Source organism: Clupea harengus, chromosome 26, assembly GCF_900700415.2.
Source record: "Clupea harengus chromosome 26, Ch_v2.0.2, whole genome shotgun sequence".
NCBI classification, from domain to species: domain Eukaryota; kingdom Metazoa; phylum Chordata; class Actinopteri; order Clupeiformes; family Clupeidae; genus Clupea; species Clupea harengus.
The window spans coordinates 4,770,549-4,795,897 of NC_045177.1; the positions used below are offsets into that span (position 1 = coordinate 4,770,549).

At 42.4% G+C, this 25,349-nt stretch overlaps 2 protein-coding genes across 2 annotated transcripts; both read left to right on the forward strand.

Annotated features, from left to right (window-relative positions):
- Positions 1–11,550: 11,550 nt before the first annotated feature.
- Positions 11,551–15,664, forward strand: LOC116219910. The gene is made up of 2 exons (XM_031564057.2): positions 11,551–11,644; positions 13,857–15,664. The coding sequence occupies exons 1-2, from the start codon at positions 11,605–11,607 to the stop codon at positions 15,662–15,664; spliced, it is 1,848 nt and encodes a 615-aa protein (XP_031419917.1). The 5' UTR covers positions 11,551–11,604.
- Positions 15,615–25,346, forward strand: LOC105905785 (putative GPI-anchored protein pfl2). The gene is made up of 9 exons (XM_031564058.2): positions 15,615–15,950; positions 16,417–16,516; positions 17,569–17,646; positions 17,896–17,988; positions 18,440–18,572; positions 18,857–18,971; positions 21,441–21,565; positions 23,431–23,514; positions 24,507–25,346. The coding sequence occupies exons 1-9, from the start codon at positions 15,730–15,732 to the stop codon at positions 24,674–24,676; spliced, it is 1,119 nt and encodes a 372-aa protein (XP_031419918.1). The 5' UTR covers positions 15,615–15,729; the 3' UTR covers positions 24,677–25,346.
- The last annotated feature ends 3 nt before the right edge of the window (positions 25,347–25,349 follow it).

Genomic DNA, 25,349 nt, shown 5'->3' on the forward strand with positions numbered 1-25,349 from the left:
TATACTCCTCCCCCTTACCCTCCCACACATACATACCCAAACGACCACACACTTGTGTACACACACACACAAAACTTGTGTACACACACACACACACACACACACACACACAAAACTTGTACAGGGAAGTCAGCAAAAGGCCTAAAGGGCGTGTTATGACAAGACCAATTCCTTTTCCAGGAGATACTGTTCTCAATCGCAGTCCATCTTATCAGCAAGAAACATTTGGCAAGCCTGCATTATTTTTTTCATGTCCATCATCATGTCCCAAAATGATTCCAGGTGATAAAAGGGTCAGATACTGGAGCCATTTGAAACATGGACCATCAATTACAAAGACAGTCATTGGTGTCCACGTTGAAGAAACAATAAAACACACAGATAAATAAATACAGGCACTGTGATCGAGAGAAGAGTACTGCGCAAGTGAGGTGAGTTGTGTTGAGAGTATTGTTTAGCCGCCCGATTAGAATGGAGATCTCTGGTGTCCAAGGTTTTTTGAAGTAAGTTGTAATTTTTTTTTTATTAAGAACTGTTCTGCTGTGAAACAGCTTTACACAGGCTGGGTTTTCAGTGGGGTAATAAACCCGTGGTGACCTGTTGCTCCACTGATTCGAAAAATGTATAATCCAATAGGGACCCCTTATAAATCACAAGAAACTGCACTGGGGGAACATCTTCAAAGTTCTACCGCCTCCACCACCTTTCTCCTTGACAGTGAAACCTGCTGGCCAAAGTGGACCTGCTTTACGGATAGACCATTTGTCTACAACCCCTGACAGGTGTTGAAATAAATATGCAACACAATGTTCCGCGTGATCGTGCATCGATCAGTGGTAGATCATTCTGACAGATTAATGAGTTGTTCCCTACTCTTTACCCTAGGGCTAATGATGAGGACTTCGAGGGGGGCAGAAAGCTAAATCGTCTGTTTAATTTATGCGACCGTGCAAGAATTCTACCGTGCACACCAAAGACATTTTAGTTCTGAGTTTTTCCTTGCCTTCATCGGGTTCTACAGCAACTCTAAAATGTTGTTATTCATCTCCAAATATCCTTTACTTCAGCATGAAATCTTAAGCATAAAATCTTTAATTTCCTAAATATTCTAGCCCATTTTAAATCAGCTTTCAATATTTTACTAATGTTGGCTTCAAAACAGTGCTGCAAGCCTTTTCAAACTTATATTTTATCAAGAGGAACTAATCCTACTTCCTTCAGCCTAACCATGATATTAATCTCATTAAGTTAATCAAAAATACAGATGTTCTACAACTCCTCAAAATGTTTGAATAATATAAACTTTAGCTCGTGTTTCGCAATCCCATTGTGCCTACGGCATCCCTGCTACAGTTCCTCTGTTTTGAGAAATCATGAAATTAGTTCATTAAATAAATTAGTTGGCAGGTCTATGGAAAGCACAACCTAAAGCACGTTTGTGGAGCTCAACAGTCTGAATGCCTGCTAGTGCTGAAGCCAGTTCATAGAGCTAGTCGCTGTTGAGCAAAGCCATCTTGGGAAAGCCTGTTGTCTCCTAACAAAGTACTAAAGATTGTCTGAATTAGAATTAGACCTTTCTAAGAAGTATTCAGTATTACTAAAAATGATAGGCGCAGGTATGAATTGTAAGTTCAAATCATTAAAAGTTACATAAAACCCTGAGTGCAAAAAAAATCCCTAGCCCTGACCCAGACATAAACTGGTAACTGCTTAAAGACGGACCGTGTCTTGGAGTGGTATTAGGATGGATTCAAACAGATGCACAGTATCCACAGCAGCAATATAGAGATGTATTTGCAGTGCAGAGCACAGTGTGCAATTAAACCCGCACACTGAGAGGCAAAATCCTGCACTGGGGATTGAACTAGCCTCCTCAGAGATGGGCAGCATGCAGATACGACCTGTGTTGGGTAAACGGCACGGTCCTGCGCCCAACTCAAACATGCAACCTGAGACGTGGGAGGCAGGCGAGCATGCTAGCAAGGGTGCTAGCGTCTGTTACTAGCACATCTCTTAAAGTGTTGGGGAGTAAGGCTTACTCACTGCACAGCTCTGTACCCGCTGGCTACCGTTACAGAAGGTATTCTCGCAGGGTGCCCAAAACCAGAGGCTGCCAGCAACCGCAGTGCAGCCGGTACAGCAGAGGTGAGTTGCAGTGCGACACTGGGCGTAGCAGCAGCAGCACCTGAGCCAGAATGCACCTGGAGCGCTCGGAGCCCGAGGCAAAGGAATGCAGGCGAGAGTGAGAGTGAGAGTGAGACTGAGGACTGGCATCCCAACCTGCACCGGAGGCAAGGGAGGAGTAACAGTTGCTTCCTCAGTCACGGCTGCAGGCACAGAGCCAGAGCAGCAGACATCATGTTTAGCCAGCTCAGGCTCTGAGCAACTACACTATTTATGAGTCTTTTATAAAAAAGGCTGAGTGGTAAAGAAATGGAGGGGATAAAGAAGGGGGAGGGGGAGAGACAAAAGGAGATGCCTGTAGAAAATAAGGGGGGGAAAAACTCTAATGGATGAATTAGCATTTTCTTTCATTCTCAGTTAGGGCTGGGGGCTAAGTTACAGTCAACGTTTCCACATAGTCAAGCCTCAATACTGGTCAAATGAACCGATTGTGTGAGTAACTTTAAGCTCCATCTGTCGAACAGCCCTAACCCTTAACCTCTAAACTCCAAAGGGGGGCGCAAGCAAAGCCCTTCAGAAATTATTACCTTATTTGTCATGGCTGTGGCTTTCATCTCAAGGCGGGGCAAGGAGAGAGGAGACCCTCCGAGAGTGAAATTGGAGATGGAAAGGTGGTCAGGAGATTAATGCTTGAGAAAAAGATAGCAGAGGTGGGGTGGCAAACTTAAGACCAGAACTCATTTCCGTGGGACGGAGAGATCTGAACTCAATTTCATGGTCACTCAAACACACAGTGCGATAACACAAACAGCATGACGACATGTTATGCGATGCAGGCACCTTGTGGTGGTGCCACTCCAAAGCCTGAGAAATCACATCCTCTTCAGAAGAAAAAAAAAAAGGTCACAGCACACATGGAGGCATGTTCTGCTATGTGTTACATACACACACCAAGTACACTTACATGCATTACTTTCTATGTTAACTTAATTAAATACTGGCATCTGCTGCAGTTGTTTTTCCTTTGCATGGGCGAGTAAGTATGGTATTGGGGTACTCTGGAAAGGGGAGTTCTCTCAGGCCTGATCAGGCTAGAGGGAGGTGGGTTAGCTTGGCTCCACGGCAGGGAGAAGGTAACGTTAAGCCTCATCTATTTGAGGGTCTGCCAGGTGCCAGACACGCTCGAGTTAGGTTTGTTTTTGTTTTGCAACACACACAGAGAGAGAGAGAGAGAGAGAGAGAGAGAGAGAAAATACGGCCCTACTTTGCGTCATATGAGTATCTTATATTTAACGTGCTGGGAGAGTAGTGGTACATAACTTAAGTTGAGAGTTACTGTGCTTATGTGATGCAGAGAGAGCACGAGAGAGATTTACATTTGAATTGTATTACATTTACTTTTAATGAGGCCACTGCGCCGCTGAATTACTCATTCACCGAGGTTACTGGCTACGTGCTGCTCTGGGCGGCATTCCGACACACAGGACTCTTTTGGCGAAATGCAGCATTGTCCTTTCTAATCTAAAGGGCAGGCTACTGCAATCCATTCATTTAACCCCCACACTGTAAACTCTCCGTCCATACCATGAACCAGTATCTGGCAAACACACACATCAAAATGTTAACTTGATGCTTTACTTTAGCTCTGCCTCAACCGACCCATGTTCTGCCGAGGCCACCGGTTGCCATGATTACACGGACTCAACACTGTGAGGCTAGCTGCAGAACCGCAACTTTGTAACATCTTAAAATGTAACTATTTGGAGAAAAAAAAAATCGCCGGACACAAAAGGCTTCGTTTCGAAATTCTGTAGATAGTTGGTTTCACAAATGGTTGAGCTTCAGCGGTGTGGATTGTGGATTCATTTGAATAAACTAAGTTAGCAGGGTTGGCTGCAAGTTCGTCTCACGCATCTAACGTTAACATTAAACACACAGAAGTCACTATTTAACGGTTGCATAAATTAAACAACCTAATTGAACTACAAAAATCTGTTCAACTGATGCACACTGTTAAAGACGCACTTACCTCTTAAAACACAACGACTTTGCGAGAAGTTCGAATCAGTTACTTTCATTCAGTCCACACAAGGCAGTTCGCGCACACAAGCAGGGTTCTTCTTCTTCTTTGTCCGTTTTACGGCAGCCGGCATCCTTACTGTTGCATTGTTGCCACCTTCTGGGTCAATCTATTACGCCACCATGCTTAAATACTATTAATGAACCCAGTGTCTTTTGGACATTTCAAAAGCCATATTTTGCCCCTTTTATTTCATTTCTAAAATACTTTCAACTGATACTTTTATCAATTTCGGTACACATCTCCTCTCTCTCTGCAGTGTACTTCCTGAGTCACACCAACACTTCATGAGGTTGGATCTATTCTGTCCATTGGACTGCCACCAGGATATCTTACAATGCTACTGAGTATACATTCGAGACGTTTGATGTTCTTGTATATATCTCCACATTCCAACCCTGGAGTACAATAGCTTCTCCTGTAGTACCTGTTTCAGGATTCTTTGATTCATTAGTAAAGATAAGAAGATGCTATGAGATGTATATTTCTATGTGAAAATATTTTTGTGTTGTGTGTGCTCGTCATATGATGTACTCCCAATGTTTCATGTGTAGAATCTTATGTGTAATAATTAGATTGTAGTGTTTTAATTTCTGCACGTATGTTCTGCACGTTTTCAGTTTGCAATTAAGGGCCCGTCCACACGGAAACGGGATTAGCCGAAAACGGGCACATTTTTTGTCGGATCTGCCTTTCGTACACACGAACACGGCGTGTTGGGTCCCCGAATCCGGTAATTTTTGGATCCAGGCTCCAGAGTGGATACATTTCGAAACGCCCGCGGATCCGTGTTCGTGTGTACAACCAATCCACACATTCTCTGACACGATGATGTCATTGCCCCACGTGAATGCCCTACGCCCCGCCTCGCAACCTCAGCCTTAACCCCGCTGCGTCACTTCATAACAGCAACAACATAAAGTAAATCGATGTTGTTAAGAAGCTGGTTAGGAAAGGGATGACCTTAACAAGCCACACTTTAATATATCACTGTTTAATCTATTTGCATCATTGCATCAATGTTCAAAACCGGTTTCCCAAAAACAGTGATTTCAGGTGGTAGAGAAGTCGTTCAGCAATCGGAAGATTGCTAGTTGGATCCCGACTTCTGTCTTCCATCGCTTTATGCGCATGCTCAATGCCTTCTTCTCCGTTTTCTTCAGTTGTCTGTAGCAGCGTTACAGCTCCACCAACAGGCCTGGCAGATATACTACAGCGTTTTCAGCCGCTTCAGCGTTTCCATGTGTACGCAGACATTTCTTGACACGATGCCGTGTTTACGAGATAAAAAAAAGTACCGTTTCCGAAAAAGACCGGATTTTTTGAAATTTTGGATTTGTGTAAACAGGGCCTAAACTCCAGCGAAAAATATAAATTCTCCGCCAAGGCGAGAAATTTTCAATATGGGCGTGGCAAAATATTCTTCTATTAAAGGCGCAGTCCCGGAACTTTTGATCGCACCTCGTTGCTTACAACCTTTCATATCTTCTACATTCCCCATTTGTGCAGGCTACTGGTCTGTCTACTGCTCTTGCATTTTTATATCGTATATCTAGACATACAGTCACCAGTAGTCTCGTGTCACACACACGAATAGCCTACCCTTATGCATCGACTGCACCAAATCGCCTACAGTTTGTTCTCAGAATAATACTAAGTAAAAAAGCCAAGTAAAGGATACAATTTCAATCTTATTCATCCAATCCCAAAGTTACCCGAGACAAACCTAATATGATGTTTCAGTACTTTAAAAGTTTAAGATTAATATTCCGCATCACCACACAATACGTAGCATATGCAATTGGGGAAAGGAGTGAAAGTAGCATACTTAGAACACACAGGTTTCCATCCAAAAACTTTTATTTCCATAGAAAAAAAAGCCTCTCCCACAAGTGGCACTGCAGCAAGTGTCACAATGTCTACTGAAACAGTTAACATTTCAGCAAAGATATAAGATCTACATTTTTCGTTTCAATACCTAACTCTGAAGTAGCAAATATATTTCATAAAATTAATTTAGATTATATAATTGAATATGTAACCATTCACATGTTACACGTTTTGACATTTTACATTCTAGTCTAAATAAATTCTCCTGAATGTAAGGGAGATTGGCCATATCGATCTCAATAAAAATAACGTCATGAAATGTAAGGTTACATTATTATTTTTGATTAACTGTTTGATTAACAATATAATAGTCAGTTCGAAGAGATGTGGCAGGGCATTCAAACCGTTTTGACAAGATACAATTGTTTCAACAAATGTATTTGTTTGGAAAAACAGAAACAATACAGTTTATTCCTTGTAAAACTGTCCAGAACCCACGGCCTTATGGCCATCTTCTTACATTGTAATCTCGTCTGATGCATTCATCTTAAATTGATTGCTCGACAATGCTATTGGTCTGCTTTAACCAAACCTTTCATGAATTAACTTCGGCATCGCGATGCCCACTTAAGTGCCTTTGACCACGCCTTTACCACTCACTTTACGCTTGTGCAAAAGTGCGCATGCGACGACGTTATCGTCCTCAAAATAGGACCCAGTGTGTTTTATTAATATGAATGCCCTGGTGTGGTTTCCTGGTGTTTTAGCATCTTTGTCTACCCTGTACCTGTTAAATGTGTCTGCGTATATAAACCCACTCACTTGATCATTCTGTATCAGTGTCTGGCATGATTATTAAACGGTAAAAACGCCAAAGATACTTCTAAAACTGAGATAGCTGCAGTATTCATGTACCAGATCTAAATTATTGCTCTCTAGTTTAGTTACAAGCAATTCTAGATCAATTTAAGGAATCTGTAGTACCAATAACGGACACAACGATAACTTCACATTGCAAGCTTCTGCATGCATCGGCAGTACCCACACAACAACAGATCGCTACACACATGATTGACGACAGCAAGCGCCAAGTACGTGCTGAAGTCCGTCCTTGTTACATACATATCGGAAGCGCGTTCTGCTAGACGCAGTGAAGGCTCACTATATGGCAGGAAGTGGCTAACGTGAGGCTTATGCTTCAATCTATTTTAAGGGGCACGGTGTCTATTCACATTTGATTTACACGTGTGCAAAGCTAATGAGCTTACTGAGATTTGACATGCATACATTTACGTCCATTGCGAGAAAGGACAAGAAAAACACAACAAGTAGGCCCTACGTCATCCTTACATCAGCCTTTAGAGAACTGCAGCAATTAACCTAAGTAATGGCAACATCCAAGTCATTTCTGACTTAACGCTTAACATATAACCCACCATAAAAAATGTGTCATTTCATCCGAGGCATATTTCATTAAATGTTTCTTTCGCCAGAACGCAATAGCTTAGAAATATAATTAATACCTCAACAGCCTCACAGTTTATGTCCATATTATGTCTCTAATGCCAGAAAGTGTTGGTGATCTTGACAACATTGTAGGCAACGTTCACGTAAAAAACCTACATAAATTCAAAATCTCATTTATCTCAATTATGACATATTCATTCCGACTACCCATCTCAGCGGCACAATGCAAAGTACACATTTCCCTATCCAAGCATGCCTATACACTTACATACACTTACCAACGCCGCCGTCTTTCCCTCCGTGCGTCTGACATGACACTCGATGAGATACTCCCTCAGGAGAACCTACCCTACCGCAGCGCGTTCAGTGCCACGATCAACTGAATTGTATAACTTCATAGACGACTAGCATTTATGTAGTTCATACAGTTCAAGCTGGTTAGATTAATCGATGCATATGGTTTGGGTAATTAGGACCACCTAAGAAAATACAAATTCTATTTTTTAGGTTAATCATTTTGGAGGACATTTATGTCTTTAAATACTTGAATAAAATGACATTAGGGCATTATCATGTTCAATCTTGGATTGCAGTCACAGAATTTTTTGGGTCAACACATTCTAGAGAAATGTTTCCACCTAGTGGTGAACTTCAGTCAATGCAGGAAAAATATGTTTTAACCTCCTCTGTGGCACGTCACCTCAAAACCCATAAAATCCCCTTTAAGAGTCTCCTGCTTCAGTTCCCTGAATAGTAAATAAATATGGCCATTGATTGTAATTGAGTAGTAGCCTAAGCAATTTTCACAAACCTTTAAGTAAAGATGATAAAAGATGCATCAGTATATTTGTCCAATGTATATTCCAATCTGCTGTGTGCGATACTGGGTTTACATTCTGATCATGGAAACAGTACTCACTGTTTATGGGGATATCACTTTTGACCTTTACCTCATTTCAACCCATAAAGTGAAGTGTAAACATGCGCTCCGTAAAATCTTTTTATTTTAGCTGATGCAGTTACCATCCAGTTTTGTGATCAGGTTACCAACGTCAGGGTGCACACGTAGAGAATTATAAAGTTAATCTTCAATTCATAAGGAAAACAAGTACGCCTCAGCTGATTCGTTTTTTGCTTCATTGCTGCAGACATTGTTTTGACAATTTGTCGTTTTCAGTGTAGACAGTGTTAACCAGTCACCCACTGGATGGCAGTGCAGTCCACAGTGTAGCTGATCCCAGACCAATCACTGACATGTTTTTAGAGATGCACCATTAAAGGATATACACCACGTCATCTTAGTGAGGAAATACATAGCGTTCAGCTAATTACAGTATATTTAAAAGCTTCTAATCATTTTCATTCTCACTGTACTGGTACACTGAAGGCCAATCTGTTGTTTGGACACAATTTTCTAGATTATGTTTAAAGATGAGGTGTACAACAGGTGCAGGTTTTTTTTTTTTTTACAAAGAATTTATGACTTAAGATTCTACAGAGTGTCTTTAAGGCACAACTCCTTGAAAAGTTCTTCATTGATTTTTTAATTTTTTTTTAGCTTTCTTGTGGGGGCAGAATGAAAAAAAAAACTCAAGGCAGAAGTTCTTTCTTGAGAGTTTAGTTTTTCTGTCTTACAACAACAGCTTCTGTGTGATCCCTCAATGTGTTTCCATTCTCAGACACAAATATGGATGAGGCTTTAGAGGATTCTTCTTTTGACATGACTCATCTTTGAAGATGACTCACCTATGCAGACACTAATTCTCATGCTGTGACAGTATTTAACTGAGCATGAAACCAAGGGCACTTATATTTAGAATGTCACATTAGGGGGCTTTACCTACCTTTGTCGATGACTGTGCTTGCTAACAATCTCAGCTTATTTCTTCATTAAACATTTGAACTGACTGTAATGTGATGTATAAGAACTGCCCTCCTTTTATTAATAACACATATTAATATTGATGAATATATAAAAAGGCTTCTTTGACTGTTTCTCATACTATAGAATACCACAGGCAATCAGCACTATGCCACGCAGCTATGGCAGATACATTTAGCTGAAAACACATTTACGTCAGAGGGCAATACGGATCCGTATTGACCGGTGAGGAGGGCAATACGCGGGTGGAATGACCACGCGTTAGCCAATCAGAACGCTCCTACTGTCGTTGCCATATAATAATTACTATTATTAATCAGTCAGCCGCATTCATATATTAGTGTAGTAGCTTGTAATTATGGTGTAGTGTACCTGCAGATGGTGCTCATGATCCTTGTCCTTACCTGTGTCTCACAGGCTACTGTCTTGATTCATGGCAGTATTATGGTATTATGGTATGGCTGTATAACCTGTTTCGCTGTGCAGTGTGTGGACATTCCCTAGCTTATGTGCCATGACCAAGTGCTGGCAAGTTCGGTTTCCCACAAAGACGTCAGACATGCAAACTGTGTAGCCACGTCCATGCGGTGGAGACACTGCGGGCGAGAGACAGTCACGCCTGATGCGATTCTGAGCCATCCGTCAACACTCATTCCTGCTTGCTTGTAAATGTCCTGGTGCTCCCAACGGGTTCACTATCACCATTGTCATCGTATATAATCATTATTATTATTATTATTATTATTATTATTATTATCATCAGTGTATTTTTATTTTTCATTCATCATTGCTCATAATGATTATCTTGCTTCGTGTGTCTTCTTGAGAAAAATCCTCACTGCACAGTTCTGCTTTGAAAGTCTTCAGTTCTGCTTTTTCAGTTCAACCAAAATAGTCATCTTTCCCCAAGCTGCTCAACCTACATGATTAAAGGCTCAGTGCGTATACGCTTATAAGCCATCTATTGTGCCATGATAGAAACCTTGTTCTATAGAACGCGGTCATGTTTTTTATAGCAATGCTGCAATCTCCCTGTCTCACGCCAAAGAAGGTAAGAACACATTATGAGTGGAGCAGGCGTTGATGAAACAGGCGTAGGACAGAAGGGCTCTTTTCACCAATGTTAAGGTAAGTTTCTATCTATCTGTCTATCTGTGTCTTTCTATCTATCTATCTATCTATCTGTCTATCTGTCTGTCTGTCTGTCTTTCTATCTGTCTATCTATCTATCTGTCTGTCTATCTGTCTGTCTGTGTGTCTGTCTATCTCTGTCTGTCCAACCAGTTAGTTGGAGGGCATTTAAGTGCAATAATGCTCCCTCAGCCATCACAGTACGTAGGACACAGAGCATAGCTGTGTCCTTTTGATATGCTACTACTGGGTGCTGCCTCCCGTTCTTGTGGGTCTTTACGCAATCAAGGCGGACGGAAATAGTTCCACTAAAGCCCATCTGACTGAAGTGTCCACTCCAACCTGATGAGGAGATCCTAAAATGGGTCCAGCCACAACCCAGAATAAGCTGTTGCAGCCCCACGTCAGGCTATTTTTAGAACATGAAATAATACTGTGTATCCCCCCCCCCCCTCATCAGCATCAGACAATGAGGAAACAGGACAAAGAGGTAAGGGTAAAAGAGGAAGGGAAAAAAGAACAAAGAAATAATGACAGGGTGAGAGAAGTAACTGTTCCGTGTCATCACTTAAATGTGACAAGTACAATGCACCTTACAATCTTTCCACCAATCCACCAAAGTACCACCAATGCCACAGCAAGTCTGTACTATGATGACTGGTTGTCCTGCCCTACCTGGCTGATGGCCATCCCAGCCAGAGGGTGGGGTCCAGAGAGCCGCCTGTGCCTCTGCCAGCCTATCCCTCCCTCTGTCCCCGTGGCTATAGAAGAGGGCAGGAGGCAGCTCCCCAGCCACGCTGAGCCTGGGTCTGCAAGGAGTAGCACGCTCTCACACTCTCACACACACACATTCTATGCGCACCATATACACACGTGCACACACTTAGCAACATCCATTTACATGCACAAGTGAATACCTACCAGTCACCTTCCCTCACAAGGGCTTTAGAGGCACATGTAGCTGCGTGCATACACACACACACATACACACATAGACATAGGGGAACCGAGAGGGCCGACATTCCACGCTTTCTGCCTTAAGTCACAGACACACACCAACACACACACACACACATTTAGATCGCTCATCATGTGCGTGACTTATGCTCTGCTGCTGTTTGCTCTGTGGGGTGAGTACTACCAGGGTTTTGGATCTAAAAAACCTTCAAATTCTGTCATAGATTTCAGTTGCGTTGTGGTGCAGGCTGCTGACCTGTGGTAGTAATTTAGCATTAAGCATTTTATAATATGAGAAAAATGAGAAAGTTGCATTATTGCAACAAAAAAGCATGATCAGCATTTTTGACCAAAATCAATTGAAATATACTGTATGTATATATATATATGTACATGTGTGTGTGTGTGTGTGTGTGTGTATATACATATAGATATAAATACATATATTTCAATCAATTTTGGTCAAAAATGCTGATCATGCCTTTTGGTTGCAGTAATGCAACTTTCTCATTTCTCATGTATATACAGTATATATGTTTTTTTCACAGCCTCTAGTGTATCATACTTTAGACCATCGTACACCTTGACATTTCTGAATAATGTGTTTCCTATAAGCTAAACACATGGTTAGGAAGTTGTTCCTTTATTGATAACCTTTGCACTTGCCTACTGTAACAACTGGTAGAGCTACTGTGATATAAAGTGTTTTAAGTGGCAGGGAGGGAATGCACCAGTGAAGGACAGGGTGTTTCACACTTGAGGAATGCAAACAAGGAAACAGCAAGAAAGTTTCACCTTATTTGTAAAGTGCATGCAAAAGAACCACAGCCAAGTTGCATTCCTTTCAGATTATTGCACTAAGCTCTTTTTGCTTTAATGCTGTTTTTGGTTTTGATTTGACACAAAAAGGATGCATGCCTGAACCGTTATTATAGATGCAATATATAGTTTATATTTGCAACCAGGTTATAATTGTTATGTGAAAAAGACTATCACATAAGGGTCTGACTGAAGTTATTTCAGGTCAGATCTGATGATACTATCTACTGAATGTCTCAGCAGTCTCAGGAAGATTTGCCCCGTTTGTGCCGTTGTTGCGTGTGTCAGTTCTGTGCGCTCATTTCGGGGGAAACACGAGAACACACACATGTATCACTGAAAGCCTAAATATGAGTGTATATCAGACCGAGAGAAAAGTCTGTTATTATAACTTGCAATACATATTGGCATTTCTATACACATCATTTCTTGAAAACATATGGCTTGTAGGCATCAGTCAAACTGCAATGTGATTTTCACACATTTTGGAATGTACCGTAATTTCCGGACTATTAAGCGCACCTGAATATAAGCCTCACCCACTGAATTTTTCAAAAATAATTATTTTGAACATACATAAGCCGCACATGTCTATAAGCCGCAGGTGCCTACCGGTACATTGAAACAAATTAACTTTACACAGGCTAAAATGAATATCAAAAGTAATACAATAGTGATTATTAGTTTTGCCAGTTACGATAAGTGCACTGTTGCTTTAAGAGAGCACAGTTGCAAGAGTCAATCAGAAGCTTGCACGTTAGATTGAAGACAGATAGATAGAAGAAAGACGCTAGTTTGAAACCAGTCAGCTAAAGAACTTGAAAAGACTGGATTTGTATTGTATTACACTTTTATTTTCTAAAGTGTTTTGAGTTGTGTTCTGTCTACGCCGGTAGACTGTGGTTATTTTGACATTAGTTAAGTTATTGAGAGATACTGAGAAATCGCCTGGAGCTAATCCATCCATGCTGCATCCATGCTAGCATCCTAGCTCCACAAAGCCACCGTAAACACAAAGCCACCGTATACAGTCACAGGTATCATAATCCATAATTTAGCCGCGTCATTGTTTTAAACCGCGAGGTTCAAAGCATGGGAAAAAAGTAGCGGCTTATAGTCCGGAAAGTACGGTAAATTTTAATGTAATGTAGACAGTACTGAAAAAAATTCCAACAAAGTAGAACCACAAAATATACAATAAATGTCAGCAGATGAACGTATATATATGTTGCTTTACTGAAGCTTTCCTTCTGTAGACCCTGTAGCTTAATTGGTTAGGGTGTGGCACTGGCCACGGCATGATCATTGGTTGAAGTCCTCAAGTAGCACATACACATACTGATATAATTCATACCTTAACTGTCCTTTCATTTGCCTTGGATAAAAGTTTTGCTGTGGAAATATTGATTCAAAATAAATGCTTATGTCTATGAGGCCCTGGAACCTTTAACCTTTTCAATTACCATACTTTATCATACTGACATGAAAATGATGCTGTTCTCATCCGATCAAAGATGAATTATTCTTTAGTCATTCACACCAACCCTGCTCTGCCCCTTCCTGCAGGCTCAGCATGTTGCGTGCAATACCGGGCCGAATTCAACATGGCTGGTGTTATGGGTTACGTGCAATTTGATTCCGCGTCAGCGAAAGCAAATGCCAGCCTCACCGGCACGGGGACATGTGGCGCTCTCAACCTCTCCTTGTCTGTGTTCCCGGTCATGTACGGCACCTTTCGGCAGCCTTGCCTGGAGACTCACATCGGTGCGAGTGTCTTCGATTTCTCCATCTCCTCACCTGTTTCAACAGCCAATGTATCTAGCTTGTTCGCCCAGATGTCAAACCTAGACGCCCTGTCACTGACGGTGACCACGTGCGACGGAACCAAGTCATGCGCTGTCGTCAGAAGAGAGGAACAGGCGAGGACCTGGCGGGCTCGTTTCTTCACCCCTGTGGCAGGTGACGTCTACTTTCGGCAAATCGCAGGAGTGGAAGAAGCCACGGTTCTTGCAGACTTGTACTACGTCCAACGAAGCGCTGCCAACCTCGCTAATGTTAGTGTGCGGCTGGTATCAGCTAGCTCCGCAACTAGTTGCGATGCTCTCCTTAGCAGCAGCACTGACCTTGCGGGTCAGACGACACTTGGAACACTAAGCGTCGGCTCTCCTGTCACAGCTGTCAAATCCCGGCTTCACGTCTCAAGTTTCAATGGCAGCACGGCGCGCTACCTTCTCCTCCACATGAGTGCCACCAACAGTTTCGAATGCGCCCAAATCCGCGTCCTGGAGGAGAAGGTTGTCGTGTCACGAGTCGACATGAGAGGAATAAAGGGTTACGTCATGTTTAGTCAGGCCTGTCCCTTTCACACCACCATGATCAGAGTGAACCTGACCAACCTGAGAGGTCTGGTGGGGCCATACCATGTTCATAACTATCCCCTTCCGGAGACAAGGTCTCCCCCGCAGAGTCGATGCACAAACGACAACATCGGCGGCCACTGGAACCCCTTTAATGTGAACGTCTCAAGCCCTGCATACCCCTCAGGACCAGGTTCCACCCACGACCTCTATGAAGTGGGAGACCTCAGCAGCAAGCATGGTTTCCTGACAGAAAGGAGGGAACTTGAGGGCTCCTTTGTGGATTTCAGCCTGCCACTCTTTGGGCGAAACAGCATTGTGGGCCGGTCCATGGTCATCCACGAGCCCAATGGGGCCAGGTTTGTCTGCAGCAGTATTGGCTACCCCGGCGCGGTGACGGTGGGAAGGGTCGTCTTCCAGTTCCCTGTGGTAGGCACCGTCCTGCTCACCCAGCTTACCAGCAATCCCGACTCAGACGTTTCTATATTCCTGGACCTTTCCTATGGCGTCCCTTCAACTCAGGCCACCCAGGGCCACAACTGGCACGTCCACATGTACCCAATCGGCTCAGCGACAGATGACAACCTCTCACGATGTGGCACAACAGGTGGTCACTGGAACCCTTTCAACGCGAACGTGACTGATGGCACTTACGCAACATACTGCAGACCCGAGAGCCAATTCGCCTGTGAGATTGGGGATCTCTCGTCTAAGAACCGCCGTCTGGACCTTGGGCCTGAGGTGGGTGTATTGGCAGCAAAGAGCTTTTTCACTGACTCCACTCTCCTGCTCTCCGGGACAACATCTTCCATTGGCCGGTCGCTCGTTATCCACGCGGAGAACGGCGGAGGGCCCAGGATCGCCTGTGCCAACCTGACCCTCCTGCGCCTCCCTGCCGCGAGCACCGGATCCTGGCTAGGGGGCGGGGTCTCAACCGGAAGCGTCCGCTTCTCCCAAGACTCCCCCCAGGGCCTGACCAAGCTCAACGTCTCCCTGTCCAACCTCGGGGGATTGTAGGGGGTTACCACGTCCACATCCTGCCCATCCTGAGTGGAAGAGCGCCCTGCTCCGATGACAACATCATGGGCCATTTCAACCCTTTCTCCATCAACACCTCCGCTGACCCACTCCCAACCGTGGGGACCACAGATGAGTATGAGGTTGGCGACATGGGTGGGAAGTTTGGACTGCTGAGAAACCTGGATCAGATACAGGACATCTTCATGGACAGTAACATGCCACTGACTGGGCCAAACAGTGTCATAGGGCGGTCTGTGGTTCTCCACCACCTCAATGGATCAAGGTTAGACGTAGCCTCTCTGCATTAACTAGTCTCTGTATTTAACATTATCTTTAGGAAACATTTGAATGGTTAATTTTGGGTTGTTTTTTGAGTCACGATGACAAACTAGTGTCACGGATCTTATGAATGTTGAAAAAGTAGAACTAGGCTAATTCTGGTAGCTTTGCTTCCTTTTTCAGTCCTCTGATGTTCCAGGTTAATCCTGTTATTTTAGAGTGTTGGGGAGCTTAAAGGAGAAGCACCTACAAAAAAAAGAAGCCAATTCTGGTTATGGTTGAGGCCAGGAAAGCCCCAGCATAACTTTGCACACAGCCAGGGTTAGCAGTGTTAGCATCGTCATTGGATTTGATATCTGAAATACCAGCCAGGCGATATTGAGGCACACAAAGAAGACAACAGATAAGATAATCACTTTATAGTGCTGGAGTAGTTATTGTGTTTGTGTTCTTCCTGGTCTGATCTTCAGGTTGCAGTGTTCAGACGTCTCAGCAGAGACGACCCCCGGGGCTGAGTGGGTGACGGCGAGCGCCACCTTCAGAGGCACCGTCTCAGGAGCCGTTACCATGGTGAGATGATAATAATGATTAGGAACGGAATGAGATGAATCACATGAGCACTTATTTCAGGTTTATCAAGTACACACCCAGAGATATTTTTTTTTAAAACACAAAACACCTCTCACGCTAATCCGTTCCAAAAGCAAAATGGGAAAAAAATGAAACAAATGACTCATTCGGAGCCCCAATCCTTTGGCGTATCACATTCGTGACTCGCTACAAACAGCCTCTACCACTCAGCTGTGGGTCGCTTTAAACAGCTGCCACTAAAAGATGACACCAAATCCCAGGGTCTTCGCTATAGTCGCTCTGCATTAATCAAGAGAGCAGGAGGAGGAGAGGGGGTTTGTGCTGGCGGGGCTTGTCGGAGAGCGTGTCGCTGGTCTCGCTGTGCGGGGTTCTGTGATGTTTCTCTAGTGTGCGCAGATGGTGCTGACACATCAAGGAGAGCTAGCCTCGGCCTGAAGTCCACCATGGAGAGAAATCATTCAAATTCTAAATTGTCAGGACATATGTTGGGATCGTGAGCTTGTGTGTCTTCGCTCATTTAGGGATCATTCACCAGGCAGTTCAAATTCAAGCATGACATACAAATTTGATTTATTTGCTGTTACAGTTAATGGTCACAGGACACATCTGTATTTCTGCTGTGGTAGTTCATGTTTACTCAGAATAATAAATCAATAACATGAATAAATGCTGCACCATCCCACAGTATTTACAGATATAAGCTGATTTGGAGTATTTGTCCCTTATCAGGCTTTGATGAATTTATCAATAATGAACCTAAAGACTTTATTTCAGAGCTGATTTACACTGCTTGTGTGTTTTGAGATTGCAGAAGGACCTACATAAGGAAATAGAGTATCATGTCACGTCTAACTATGACTAACTAATGTGTCATGAAGCTATCTGTCTCACATAAAAAATGCCTGGAATCCAGATTTTTGATGTGGTTTGAATTTGAAAGTGATTTTTGTTCCATGAAGAGGCTTATCTTGTTGCAACCCTAGAAAGTAATTCTAAAAATATTAATTTAAGAATTATCATATCATGTTCAGTCTCAGCAGATCTTTCCTGATGGCAGCTACAGTGACACCATCCTGGAAGTAAACCTGCAAACAAACTCCACACTCAGGGTAAGGAAGAGATCATCTTTGTATTTAAAATCTGTCAACCCTGATAGCAGCAGCAGATATGATCTGCCTTGATCTGGTGTGAACTCACAGGATCTCTTCCAGATCAAGTCAAGAAATGGTCTAAAATAAGTTGTTTTTCTGGGAGGAGATGCAGGATTTGATGGAGGTTAGATTGTGGATACTGCAAAGTAAAGTGAAGGTGATCTTCCTCCGTGGTAACCGTATGTCTGTGCATTTTGTTTTGAACAGAACACAGAGGCCTCCTGGTTTCTGACTGAAACTCGCGTCAGCAATTGCAGTGCTGCAGGAGGCGTTTACAATCCCTTTAGTATGACAGAGGAGGTACGTCTACCACTCCACCCCACTCCACCATCCACACAACATCATCAGCAGTCATTAAAGGCATTAAAGACATTGCATTGCCACATATAATATAATATAATATAACATAAGATAATGTAATATAATAATATAATATAATGTGTTGATCAGCTGTTGTTGCATTGAATGACATTGAGAGCATGTGGGAATAAAGCTTCTTTTGAAAGTGAATTTGAAGTGTGGGAGGTATTCACAGGTGCATGTGGTGAAATCATCTGAATTCTGCAGAAGGGAACTGAAAGAGTGTAGTGGGAGAAAAGCTTCTTTTTGAATGTGAATTTAAAGTACGTGGGAGGTATTCTGGTGAAATCAAATGAATTCTGCAGAAGGGGAACTGAAAGATGGTAGTGGGGGTAATAAAAGTATCTGCCTCATCATGCTTCACCTCCTCCACGTTCTTCTTGTGTCCCAGAGTTCCACCTGTTCGGCGGACAGTGCTTTGAACTGCGTGGTTGGGGATCTTACCGCCAGGCTCGGCGCAGTCAGCCTGACCAAAAGACAATTGTTCATTGACACTACCCTGCAGATGGCCGGGGATTTCACAGGTATGAGCCATGTCACTGTGAAACCGTTCATTCAATAATAGACCATAACCAGAAACGGACCACTTCTCTATGAGATTTTTTTCCCCCAGAGAACTCTCATGCTGTTGCATGGTTCAGTGGAAATGTACACGCAACAATAATAGTATTTTCTAATTCTGCATAAATGTATGTCTGAGGTTAACTTCATTCAATATTACATTAACGGTATTGTAACAAACAGACAAGTTCCTGAAGTACGTGCTAAAACCCTGCATCAACCAATTTGTTTTGGTGTCACCTTGCAGTCATCTACAGGTCACTGGTCCTCCGTCAGGGAAGCAGTGTTGTTGCCTGTGCCACAGTTTCCCCACTGTCACCATTTGCTCAGCAGCTCTTTCCCAATGTGTCATCTTTCAGCAGGTGAGTCTGATACCTATGAAAGTGCAATATAAAGTTGGTGTTAGTGTCATAGAACATGCTTATTGACTTGCACCAAAGTTTTGCTGAAGACAATACAGGTTTTTTGTCCAGTATTGTAGTGCATTCTATGCATATTTTGGTCTTTGGTTCTTTCCTGGTCTTTCCTGTTCTTTTATTATTGGTCTTTATATTTTATTTCTCTAAAAAAAACCATAAAAAGCACAGGCTACTTGAATATACAGAGAAATTGGGACACACTATGCTGTCGTTGCATATTAGCCTGTTTGGGTCTTCAAAGTATAAAAACACCTGAAACAAGAACTCAAGATACTGTGAAATTGGGAATAGAGGAGGGAATAGATCCCACTAGGGCTTCTGTGGGCTAGCAACCCACACCAGCAGCATCTTGGGGCAGATACAGCCAAGTAGATGCACCCAAAAAGAATACCTCCCCGACTCAGCGAGAGCAGGGGTGTACGATGGCTCTGGGATTAACACTGATATGGCTAGTTTGGGGAATAAAGGGAAAGCTCTTCAGATTTGTTTATGTGGATGGAGGACGGAAACGTCACTGAAAGGCTTGAGGATCCACCAGGGAAGGAAGAAATGCCTGGATGAAGGAGCACAGTGAGTAGAGTAGAGTAGATTAGAGTAGAGAGTAGAGTAGAGTAGAGTAGAGTAAGTGTGTGAGTTTGAGTAAGTAGCTCAAGGCAGTCAGTGGAAGTCCAGTGGCGGGTTGAGAACCAAAGACCACAGAATATCAGTACCTCCGCTTCAGCGGAAGGTGAACTTGTGCACACTCGCACAGAATGGTGGGCATCATGCAGCTGGCGAACAGGACTAACCAAGAAGACTAAGATGCCCACATGTCGTGGGCAGAAAACAGAGGTTAGATGGCTCAAGGAATGGAATTTTTAAAAGGAATTTGGGAAGGATTGAAGGGTACGGCAGAGTATAAATTGAATCACATGAGTGAGGTTGTCTATAATTATGGCGTGGAAAGATATGGAGTCTTTCAGAGAGGTAGGAAGGAGAAGCAAGGTCAAGCCAAGTCAAGATGACAGGTTGAAATAAGAAAGGAGGTAGCTGAAGAAGCCATAGAAACAAGCAGATGATGAACAGAGAGAAGGTATGATGCCTGATGTTTTGACATATCTATGGATGCTCATAGTGATTGTATGGGAACAGTGGTATCAGGCAGATGGTAGGCTGACACTGACAGCAATGGGCAAGGATGTAAGTGAAACCTATGTTGAATGTAGAACTGTTTCTATCAGTGAGAGAAACTGATAGAAGAGTTTAGACAGATGGTACTATTCCACATTGAGTGACCGAGGAAAGGTTTCAGAACTTAGAGAATTAATTGTTAAGGCTATCAGTACTATTGCTAAGACTTTCTTGCCTAGTTTAAAGTAATACAAATTGTGGTTCTTGCGGTTTGGGCTTTTGCCACGCCTAAGGTATCCTTTGACTGTGTATGATATTGCTGTTTCAGAGGGCAAAATGTTTACTTTATTGAGGTAACAATTCCCTTTCAAGAACGCAATTGAAGAAACAATTGAACAATCTTTTCCCGTGTAAAATTAAAGTAAAATTAGGTAACATTAAAAACATCTCACTGTTCCCTCTGAATCATTCTGATATGTCTGCAATGTTTTTTTTTTTTTTTTAATGACAACAAGGACTGTTATTGTACTGTCAAAGAGATTAAGAAAACAGATCTGGCAAGGGAGTAAATACAAGAGGCTTCAAATATTGTGACGTTTATTTTCCAATAGCAACATATCTGTGTAGACTTGGCAGATGTGTGCTGTCACAAGAGCTGAATTGGCACCATCACAATAGGACACACATATCTGTCATTTTGTCACCCTGTGAAATGCCAAGTATGTATGAAGAGCATACTGTGGTCATTGTACATGCGAAAAAACAAAAGAGTCATGGGATATAAATCACTTTATTATATAAATGAAACAAACCAAGCTGTTCAGAAAATCAAGAAAAGCTGTCAATCCTGATAAGCCCTGATAAGTATGAATGATCATTTCTGTACAGGGCAGGTCCGATTTACAGTAAATGCTCCGCCTTCTAAATACCTCTAACTTTTTTAAATTGAACTGATTGGGATCATAATGCTGGTATTATGCATAGTTTAAATTACACAAAGTGTTTACAAAAATAATAATTAAACATGAACTAAACATGAACGTGGAGTGTTTTTGTCAAGCTTACAAAGGTTGTTCTAGAATGTGGAACCACAAAGTAGGTTTTGAACCTAAAGTTTGTGTGCAGATTATGGAGGCAAAAAGGGTCAGGGACGATACTGTCCAAACATGATATGCTTTAAGAATGAGTAATATTCTTTCACTGCACATGTATATCAATATAACTAACACATAATGTCACACAAGTTAATCACTTGGTGGAGAAAAAGAGTTAAAGAGATTTGTACCCATTTTGTTCTCACAGGCACGACTTCCGTAACAGAGTGTCGAATGTCCTCGGCGTGAGCATCTCCAGGATCACCATCCTGCCCGGGTCTCTTTCCGCAGAAAGTGACGGACGGTGTCAGCAGGTCACCTTCGTGGTGTCAGGTAACGTTATGTCATGTGATCCACCTGTGTTGCACTTGTACACGGCTGCCTCGGTTAAGGCAGTTTGTCTAAGGTAAACACACACTGTGTCTGAGACTCGTAAGTAAATACAGGTGGGAATAAAACAGCTATGATCAGCTGTGTTCTGCTGAGCTGGTCCTAAAGTGTTCACAGCAAAAAAAAAAAACACATTTCCCACCAACTCTTTTTGTTTTTCGACTTGCCCTTGTCTGTGACATTCAGGTCCCTGTGACACAAAGGACGTCATTGTCAGTATAGATGGTTGGTTTGTGACTTGTGAATAGGTTGGAGAATGGTTATATATATTTGTGGCATATTTGTGGCATACCTTGTCTGACTAGTACAAATAATTATACTTGTTTTGTGACAGGGTAGGCCACAAGAGGAATAATAGAATTTTCACCACACACCCAAAAGCCTAACTTTTTGTGTCCCTTTTCATTTGTTTTGTTCCTTTGGGACTTTTTCTGATCTAAGTATTCCAATTACAATTTCATAGAATACCATTCTGTAGAATACAAGTATTACAATTCAATTACAATGAGCAACAGTCCATATCAATTTTGATGTTTCTCAACCACATGAGCTTGTTCAGTAAAGTTTGCATAAAAAATGTATTAATACCTTCATGATGTCTCAACCACGAAACACCCTCATAGCTGATAATTTAAGTTTTTGATGTGTTTCTCAGTTGTATTAGCTTTATGTTTGTGAGAGTAGAGACCACAATGTGCACCTCAACCCTTGAGAGCCAGCTTAACTCCATCACCACAGGAGTCTCTGAATCACTGGTCCTCCTGGAGCTAGGACTCAGATTTCACACACTAACCCCATGGCTCAGGGTGGGACAAATGGCACAAATACCTTGTAACTTTTGACAAAGATTCACTGATGAAAATGATTAATGGCCGTTCTGTCAGCATATATCAGTTGGTCTTCTGTATGGGCACATCTGCAGTGTGCTGTGGTGATCCTCTCCTCCATAGATGTTTGATGCCCTTGCTGCCCCTGTAGCCTAAGCCCTCTCTCTTCTCGGGGGGCAGCTACATTATGTGGACTGTAATTGTCCATAGCAGTGAACAATTCTGCCCTTTCAATGGGGATGGGGGTAAAAAAAAAAATGAAAAGACACATTGTAACCTGACGCGAAGTCTCTGTGTGTGAACCTGCAGTCCTCCAGCTGAATGGGAGAGGGGGGAGAGCAGTGTATATCACCTCTGCTTATAGCACAGGCTAGCCTTGTCTGACTTCTTACAGTCTTTGAGCTGTGAGAGAACAAGAGAGAGAGAGAGAGAGAGAGAGGGAGGAGAGGGAGAGGGAGAGGGAGAGAGAGAGAGGGGGGGAGGGAGAGGGAGAGGGAGAGAGAGAGAGGGGGGGGAGGGAGAGAGAGAGAGAGAGAGAGAGAGGGAGGGAGGGAGGGAGGAGAAAAGGTGAAACAGACTGGTTCATCAGACTGAAGGCCTCTCTGAGAATCATCTGAAAACATATGGCAGAAATGTTACACTTAACAGTGCTGAGCCAAATAAACACAATATAGATCAGTTAGGTTGGTTAATTCGTTACAGTTGTGCAAAGTGGTATCCTCTCCAGCACTTGTACGGCAGCCACTGTTTGAAAATGGAGAGGTCTTCATAAATGAAATATAAGTGCATCTGCAATAAACCAAAATTGTATTGTGCAAATCCATTGCTTTTAATTATGATTGTTTGTTTATTTATTATATAGTCTAAAACAAATAAGCTTATCCCACTTAGTATAAAGTAAAGAACCCTGAGCAAGATCTGCTCATTTGGGCTAAGACATTAAACACAGCCATTAAAACAGTCTTTCATGCTCTACCGCAGGTAACGTGAGCTCCAGTGCACTGGCCACAGTCAAAACCAGTCCGCTAATGGGCCAGTTCCAGGAATCCCCCACCTGCAACAGAGGTAAGACTGCATCTCAGTAGCACACATGTTTACATATGTGGCATCAAAGTTGACATATGTAGCATATGTATACAGCATTGCCTGCCGTACTAAGCTAATGGAACCCTCTCTATCCTTAGTAGCATACATGTTTACATATGTAGCATACTTATACATAGGGTGACCAGATTTGAGTTTGTGAAAAAGATGACACTTCAGCCGCGACGGCCGGAGGGGGGTGGGGGGGGGTGGGGGTTGGTGTTTGGATGGATGGGTAGTGTATAGCACAGTAGCGTAAGGTAGTTACGACGGGCCCCAGTGCATGCTATTATGAAGGGCCCTACGCTAGTTACTAGTTAAGAGGCGCACGCACACACACACCATTAGGCGTATATGTATATATATATATATATATATGATAGAAACGTTTAACTATGTTGTTATTATGTATAATCCATTGTATGCTTGTGTAAGAGACACAAGTGTAAGGCTGAAAGAATGTGTTCTGTGAAACGCTCTTGCTGCAATAACCACATACTGTTTTCATGCATCTGCACGAGATATTCTGAGCCAAATTCTGAGCCAGAGGCCAGTTGTGGCTGAAAGTGAAACCACTTCTGCAAATCGATATTGTTGAGAATCATGGTTATACATGTTCACATATTTAACATATGTATACAGCATGACCTGCCGTACTTAGCTAATGCAACCGTCTCTATTCCCAGTAGCATACATGTTTACCCATGTAGCATACATGTTTACCCATGTAGCATACATGTTTACCCATGTAGCATACATGTTTACATATGTAGCATACATGTTTACATATGTAGCATACATGTTTACATATGTAGCATACGTATACAGCTTGACCTGCCGTACTTAGCTAATGCAACCCTCTCTATCCCCAGTAGCATACATGTTTACCCATGTAGCATACATGTTTACATATGTAGCATACGTATACAGCATGACCTGTCGTACTTGGCTAATGGAACCCTCTCTATCCTTAGACACTCCAACCACTACAAGCACTCCAACCACTACAAGCACTACAACCACTACAAGCACTACAACCACTACAGCTCCGCCTTCTAGAGCTGACGGCTTGTGGCCTGGCGATACAGCCCTGATGTTCTCTGTGGTTGCTCCCATGTTTCTTCGACTGATGATCCAACATTAACTTACTCACAAAGCATGACCGTCCTCAACGTCCTGTTATAACCTGGGGACGTGAACCAAGCACCATTTAATAGTTTCTGCAACTGGTTAAGGTATCAGAGGCCATTTAGAAAAAAGTCTCCTTTACTGTAGTCTGTCTACTTGTTTACAACATACTTGGTTGTTTGCATTGGGTTAGTAGCCTGTCGTCCTGTCTCTTGGTCTGATCTACTCTGGAAAACAACAGGATAGTTGGTACTGTTTTGTTTCAATTCAAATTGTTGATTTAAAAAATCAAGCTCTAATGTATATGTTTAATTAACTGTAAATATTATCCTCTTCTCGTGAAGCGGGCTATTGTATACTTCTTGTTTCAACAAAGTTCAACAATGTTTAATTACCTAAAGATGAATACTTATTTGAGGTTAATCTGTTTTCACAATACATTTTATGCACTAATTACAACAAAAAAGCACTGGTATGCTCTAATTGTGAGACACTTAGCGAACAATGATACCGTGTTTGTAGTTGAATGTGAGCTAAATATCAAATTTGTACATTTGTACATTTTTTCCTTCATCATGCTTACGTGGAATGTATTATCTTTGAAATGCACTATTTCATGCATCAAGTGACAATGTGAATGTAGATATCCTTTTCACTGTATTAAAGGAAACTGTGAACTCTCAAAATGA